General features: G+C 50.2%; 1 protein-coding gene across 1 annotated transcript in view; it reads right to left on the reverse strand.

The window, feature by feature from the left end:
- RUNX1 (runt related transcription factor 1) overlaps positions 1–7,638 on the reverse strand; it is a gene marked incomplete at its 5' end in the record, with an annotated part of 105,538 nt that overhangs the window by 95,160 nt on the left and 2,740 nt on the right. Inside the window, one exon of the mRNA XM_008074067.1 lies at positions 4,208–4,461. Coding sequence (XP_008072258.1) covers positions 4,208–4,461 — 254 coding nt within the window. The remainder of the gene's footprint in view (positions 1–4,207; positions 4,462–7,638) is intronic.

The raw sequence follows: 7,638 nt of genomic DNA on the forward strand, positions 1-7,638 counted from the left end.
CATGTTTTCTACAGAGGAGATTTTAAAATACTGCTATTTATTCTGCAAGCACCCTCTAATTAGATATTTAGCTCCCATTGTATGTTTGTTGCCATTTAATTAAGAGTAGTAGTATGACAATTCTCTTTTGTTTTCAAAATATATCACTGAAATAAATCTCTCTGTTCAGTTATTTGATTTTTATCATGTTTTCTATTCCCGCAAATTGTGCTTGCTTTATTCTGTTCTTTTTCATCTCTTAAAAACTGTCCCACTTTTTTCATGATTTTCACTTCCCTCTGTAAAATTAGCTCACAGTGTTGAAATGTCCTCCTTGAACACATATTTTTACTTCCTCATCTTCATCTTCCCGTAGTGACCCAGGCTTCTCTATTTTAACCCTACCTTCAGTAAGTATACAGGGACTGCATCAACTACATGGTTTCCAAACTGAATAGCTCATTGTTGGGACTGAATCTGTAAAAACGTTAAAACAAATAAATCTTGTTTTATAACTACCAAAATGTATCCTAAATCACCCTGATCTTACTGCTGTTCCTCTCACAGTGGTCCATGTCTGTGCCTTTCATCATTCCAAAACTATCCTCACAAGTAATTTGGTAAATTAATGAGAACTTCAACAAGTAGAAACAAACATAGAATAAAAGTATCACGGTGGTGCAGTAAGAAAAGGGTGTTGATGTTGGAATTTTAAATTTAAGAGTTAGAAGTTCAACTTCCACTCCTTTTGTTTAAAAAAAATTGCAGCAAGAAGCAAAGATATTTGGGTGTTCACATATCATTTATTTGGACTTGTATTGATCTCTGAGGGATTTTTGGGGGGAGGGAGGAGGAAATATTAAATCCAGGGAAATTTAGTTAATAATGTGTATCATCCAACTGCTAACAAGCATACTTAGACTAGATTAAAATAATTTTTGTTTTTTACATGTAAAACGAACATTTTTGCTAATTTGATGCAGATTTTGTCATTGATCGGCAATATAAAGAGAATATAACAATATCTAATTTCAAGCAGGAAAAAAAGCAACTAGAATGAAATGCTATAAACAATAGGTAAGGGAAACACAAACATTTACATTTTAACACAGACCAAACAGACAAGAAGGGACTTGCTGGCCAAAGATATCTCATATTTTGTTTTACTTCTCTGTTTTTACAGTATCAGGAAGTTGGGCAAAATATCAACTCTCTTATACACTACATGGACCTCTCAATACTGTTCTTGGCTAGCCTGTTCACAGTTCAAATTGACATTTTCAACCAATTCTAATTAGGTTGAAATTACAGTTACAATTCATTTACTCCCAATCCCTTAATCTTCCAGTGTTTCAAAGAAGGCTGTGGAGTGGAATACAGAATTCATAGAGATGACATATAATACATAGCTAGGGACCGTGATCTTGCCGACAGAAACATTGCTTATTTCTTCTTTTATTAAAATAATATTACCACCAGCATCCAAGGCCTTGGAACTTCCCTGCTGAAGGCATGTTTATATCTTTAGACTCTAGGGTACCAGAGCCTAAACAAGTTATAATATGATATAGTCATCCAAAGAGACTTTTAGGCTGCTTCTGTAAATATTGGGTAACACACAGCAAATTTAAGATTTTCTCAGTAGTAAAAATATGCATCTGTCCTACTCTAAAATAGAGGTGTTCCCATGGGAGGGAAGGGTGGGGTGGGCAGAATGGGTCAGGGTTCAAGATAAGTAATTACAATGACTCTGATCTAGTTTAAAGAAAATTCATAATTTTAAACCTCTCGTTAGTTCAGAAGACTAAAGCAGGGATTTATACACAGAACTTCAGAAGACTCCTAAAGAAGTACTTAAATGCTCTTTTCGCCGATATTATCAGATTTTAATATTGTTTTAATTTTCTCCTCTTTATTATAGGGAATATAATAATACCGATTAACTTCCTGAAGAGACTGAGGCTTACTTAAGTAATAATTTCTGTGGAAACTGCTTGGGAGGTAGCTGGGTGGGCGGATAAACAGAACGGAGCCAGGGACACACAGTAAATCAACCCAGGATGCAAGTGGGTTTTGATGTTTAGCTTGCTTTTATCCCTAACCTTTGTGCTTGTTCTCTCACTGAAAATTTTTCTACTCTTCCAGTTATGCAGTGAGCAGGTCTCCTGGAGAAAGAGGCCTCTATGTGGATGGGGTGGTGACAGATATTAATCAAGTGGTCTGATTTCTCTGCTGTACTTTCCTTTCCCCCAAATGTTCTCAGGAGACCTACACCTTGACTTTAGTAGCCTACAGACTATCACTCAATAAAACAAATCAAAACTGTTTAAAGTTAATTGTCAAAAGTCATTTAAAAACGGAATTTGTCAAACTATGGTTATTAAGATTTCTGCTAAAGGAATTCTCTGGTGGTTCATAAAGATAATTTGCATGGTTTTTCATTCTTTTAGAAGAAAATACTTTTGCGTGGTGCCTAAAGACTTTGCATCGCTCTAGCTCTTGAAGATTCTTTATTACCATTTAGTGTTTTGATATACTGGGGTGTGGATTCCCTGGCAGAAGAGGGAGTTCAGGAGCTACCCTGATTTCTCCCTGAAGGAAGCCACAAATAGAGCCTTGGTGTGTCGGGGCAGCCAGGTTTAAATGGCCCTTTGGTAGGTCATCAGCCTGTATTTTCTCTGCTTTTATTTAAAAGTGACCCCCAGGGCCCTAACCATCAGGTCCCCTCTCAATGAGGGTGAAGCAAGGAGAGTCACGATTGTGTCTATTTACCTCGAGGCTTAGAATGATTTAAAATTGAAATGGGCTCCCAAACCCAAATCTTCATAAATGGAAGAAGGAAAAGAGCAAGTAGGTGCTCCTCTTATCCTTATTACTATCCCCACTAAAAAACAAAACAAAAAATTGTTTTTAGAAAACCGAGTGAAAAAGAGGTAATCCTATAGACATAGCCAATTGTAAATTTTGTCTTGTTTTAGAAATCACAGTCTAAGTTTGAAAGTGTACACAACTTAAAAATAAAGAACTCCGACAGAACTTTTAAAAAACGTGAACATTATTCATTGTAATTAGATCAATACCCAGCTGAGACCTGGAACTATAAAAAGCTTACATTAAATTACTCTCCCCTAAAAGGGGACAAATATTTAGCCAGTTTTTTTTTTTTTTTTTTGAGAGTAGCCAATTTTACAGTTTGAATCATCTGCCTTCATTAGCCATTTAAATGTACAGGAAATGACTATACTAAAATGTCGCACCATTTAAAACCCACCAAAGACAGAAGAACAGAATCCCCACCGCATAAATGAATTTCCCACCGCTTGCTGCCAGGGTAGTAGGATGGTTGTTTAAAAATGCCCGGGGTTGTGTTTATATCCCTGTTGAAGGCCAAGATTTTTAAAGACAGCTCAAAGTCCGGGAAGATCAGAGGTGAAAGTGAATAGAGAGACCTTGGGAGCCGCTTTGCTGGTGTCGCCCGCCGCCCCCTCCTCTTGCAGGACAGCGGGCCCAGGGGACCTCCGGACTCTCGGAAGACAGCCTTGTCACCTTTCGCTGTCCCGGGGGCTTAATCTAGGTGAGCCGACGATAATGTTCAGGAGGGTTCCGGGCCAAGAAACAGGATTCATTACTTGCGGTGTCTGGCAGCAGCAGGCTAGAAGCCTCGCAAAGCTTTTCAGAAAACTTTTGCAAACTTAACTACGCCCGCCATGGACTTTAGACATGCTAATTACTATAGGGCGGTTAAAAAGGGAGGAAAAAAAAAAAATCTCCGACAGTTTCCCTTGTTAGTTTCTCTTCACTGACCTCAAGGTATAAACGTATCTCTAGTTGATTTCCTGATGCCTTCATCCGAGGGAGACAAAATGGTTTGGGCGAGGGGAGCAGTGTGTTAACGGAACAGCTTGTCCCTGCTGGATTATAACTTTTCCTAGCTTGTATCAAAGCTAAGGCCCCTGCTCGGGAGGTCTTGACTGGCCCTCCGGAGATGTCTTTTGGAGAGTTCTGGTATTTTCAGCCCTCCCAGGAGGCCGCCCCGACGGGCCGAGGCGGGTCCCTCTTGAGGGTCTCCAAGGCAACACAACATCCCCCAAGCGCACGAGGATGGACCGGGGGCTGCGGCGCCCCTTGCTAGAATCCGGCCCCGCCCGCCCAGCCGCTGCCCTCCCGGCTGGCCCCGGGCCTCGGCCGGCCTCCGTCTGTCCTCCCACCACCCCCTCCGGGTCAGTACCTTGAAAGCGATGGGCAGGGTCTTGTTGCAGCGCCAGTGCGTAGGCAGCACGGAGCAGAGGAAGTTGGGGCTGTCGGTGCGCACCAGCTCGCCCGGGTGGTCGGCCAGCACCTCCACCATGCTGCGGTCGCCACTCCTCAGCTTGCCGGCCAGGGCGGCGCCGGCGTCCGGGGCGCCCAGCGGCAGCGCCTCGCTCATCTTGCCGGGGCTCAGCGCGGTGGAAGGCGGCGTGAAGCGGCGGCTCGTGCTGGCATCTACGGGGATACGCATCACAACAAGCCGGTTGAGTTAGGGCCCTGCAAACAGCTCCTAGCAGACGGCGACCGGGGCGCGGATCTTCAGCAAGCAGCTCCCGGGAGACCAACATACAAGTTCAGGGACCTTTATTACCGCGGGGGGACCGGGGGAGGGGAGAGACTAAGTGACTAACAGTCCAGGAGGGGGAAAGTTCTAGTTGGGCTGGTCGGCCTCCGAACCAGGAGGGGCTCCGAGCAACCGACCGCTTTCGTGCATTAAAAAGTAGGCGACCAGAATCCAAAGTCAAACGCCCAAAGGGAGACTATCTTCTTCCAAGTCTTCCTTGGAGAGTTTAAGTTTCGTCTTTGACTGTTAAAAAAAGTTCCTGGAGACAGAATTCCCATATACGTCCTAAAATATGTATGCGGAGAGCAAAACGACCAGTAAATGCAAGATCTGGAAGTTCCAGTAGTCAATTGCCTGCCAATTTTTTGCAGGTGAGTTCTGTTTAAAGTTCCAACAGAACACAAAACACACGAGTATCTTCCATACACAAGGCCACTTTTATCATGCAAAACTAGTTTCAGTCCTTAAAAGCAAGAGAGGCGACTTCCAAAGGTCGTGCTACTAATGTATGTGCACGTATATATAAATATGTACATATGCTCTACTTCATAAAATATTTACAATACAATCTGTAGAGAATTTAAACAACAGAAATCCATTAATGCACGCTGCAGATTTTTTAAAAGTAGCCTTGAAAATCAGCTTCAGTAGTTGGAGCAGGGCTGAGATAGAAGTACTTGTTAAGAACTCTGTTCTCTGAATAAATCCTGTCAAAATTCTCAGTGCAGAAAATTCAGCTTTTCAAAGATCTGAGCTAATCTTAAAAAAAAAAAAAAAAAAAAAAAAAAAAAGCCAAGTCGATGGCACTCAGAGTACAGCTCTCCACATCTGCGAACTCGGGTTTGGGGATGTTGGTTAAGTTTGTGGCCGGTCCTGTGGTTTGATGGGAGTTGAGCAGCGGCCGAGTCACACACACGCAAACACCCACTCTTCCGAAACAAGCCACGGTCTACATCGGCTGGGTGAGTCAGCCCCGACTTGGGCAGCCGCGAGACGATCTTCCTCCAACGCCGCCCCGGCGCCCGCGGGTTCGCTGCCGCGACGCACAAATACCCAGGAGCACCGCGAATCCGCAGCAGGTGGAGCGGGCCTCGAGCGGAGGCTCCGCGGCGCAGATGGAGACAGACCGGCGGCTCGGGTTACACACGCACACACTTTGCCACGCACCCCGCCACGCACACCCAACTCCACCGCTCGCCTCGAGCCACAGCGCACTTTCCAGCGGTTGTGAAAGGAAACAATCGGGGAAAAGTTCACAGCCCGGAAAGAAGTTGAAACATCCAGCCAAGAAGCCAGTTAATTCAAAAGTAAGAAAGAAAGGAAAAAAAAAAAAAAAAAAGGAAGGTCCAACGCAGGCCGCGGAGAATCAGCAAAGGCTGGCTGTCTTCTGGCGTCCCCAGAGTCCCCGGGAAGAGGTGCCTGCCGGCGCGGGGCCGGGCAGCGTGGTGCCCTGGCTGGGTCCGGCCGCGGGGCGCCCGTCCCGCCCGCGCCCGCTGGCTCTATGAATGAGCGTGCCTGGAAATGAACGTGCTTTTACTGTAAGCCCGGCCCGAGGAATTCCATTCCCTCAGCTCGTTTGCATAGGGGCGGCCACGGCCAATCACAGGCTTTTCCGGTATCAGCCGGGGCGCGGCTCGCGGCCGCCGGCTCCTGGCAGGGGCCCGCGCGCCCTCGCCGCGCGCTACTGTCCACAGACCCCGTGGGCAGTCCGCGGCCGCCCGGGCCTCCCCCGCGCGCCCGCACCCACGCGGAGCCACGCCGCACACTCCCGCAGGCTTGCCCGAGGCCCCGCCCAGGTGCAGACCCCGGCTCCGCAGCCACGCGCCGGGTTGCCCTGCCGCCTGACCCCGGGCTGCAGTGCGCAGCGGCGCCGCTGGCGGCCGCGGTCTGGAGTCCCGGGAGGAAGAGGAGGAGAAAGGCCCCGCCTGCCCCAGGAACCCCCGGCCTGCGCGCCGCGTCTGGAGAGGCCGGGCCCGGAGATCAGCGGCAGGGAGTCGCCCCACGCGCCCTGGAGACGCAGCGGCCACCGCCAGGCTCCCGGGACCTGGGCTGAAGCGCCCGGGGAGGCTCCAGGCCCCGAGCGACCACCCGCGGCCAAGCCTCTGTTTCCAGGGCGGGAGAGCGGCTCTGCGCGCCTCCCAGGCCGGGACGGCCGCCGCGGCGAAGAGGCGCTGGTTACTTTAATCGGAACAGACTGCGTGCCGCAACACCGTGTTTGTGCTTTGAGCGTCCTCGGTTTGCTTTCTTTTAATGGGTGACTGTCGCCGCGTCCGGGCTGCGGCTTGATTACGCGGCGCGCCTCACTCTGGCCGCGTGCGCCCAGCGGCCAGCAAGGAGTTTCCTAGTAAGAAACGACCCGAAAGACCGAGCGGCCGAAAAGAAAGTTGAAATCATCCGCCCGGCTGGCTCCCAGTACTCGGAGCTTCGGCTCTCCGCAGGCAGCGGGACGCCTCGCCGCGGGGCTCAGGGGCTGCCCTACCCAGCCGGGGCCGTCCCCGATCGCACGAGCCCTGCGTCTGTGCTCAGACTCCCCGGAAGCGGCCCCGGCCCCTCCTCTAGCCCCCGCGCGCGTGAGCGGCCCCAGGAGCTGAACCCACCCCGGCTTCACACGCGGCGGCCACTTGCCCCTGCGCCCGTCCCCGAGGCGCCGCGGGCATCTGCGCAGAGCGTCGAGGGCCCCGCCCCCGGCCGGCAGGGCTTCCCCCCTCTGTCCTCACGGAGGCTACTGCCTCCCCAACATACCCCCAGTTCTTCCCCCAGGGACCTTCGTTCCCCGCACCCCGGCGCCTCTCGCCCCCTTCCCCGGCACGGAGGTCCTCCCCATCGCGGTCTTTCTCACTCCCCCGTGCGCTTTTCCACGGTCTCCACCCAGCCCCTCAACTTTAAGTTTCCCGCGCGGAGGTCCCTCCCTCCTGTCTCCTCTCCCCCCGCGGCTGAGGTGCCGGGGGCCGCCGCCGCCGTGCCAGGACGGCCCTCGGGCGTCGCCACTGGCGACTGCCAGAGGAGGGGGCCGCGGCGGGCCGGGAGCGGAGGCCTAGTTCCGCGCCCGGGCCGCTTCCCTCGCCCCA

The sequence above is a fragment of the Carlito syrichta genome, unplaced genomic scaffold (assembly GCF_000164805.1).
Source record: "Carlito syrichta isolate Samal-C Ts95f unplaced genomic scaffold, Tarsius_syrichta-2.0.1 Scaffold316292, whole genome shotgun sequence".
Taxonomy (NCBI): domain Eukaryota; kingdom Metazoa; phylum Chordata; class Mammalia; order Primates; family Tarsiidae; genus Carlito; species Carlito syrichta.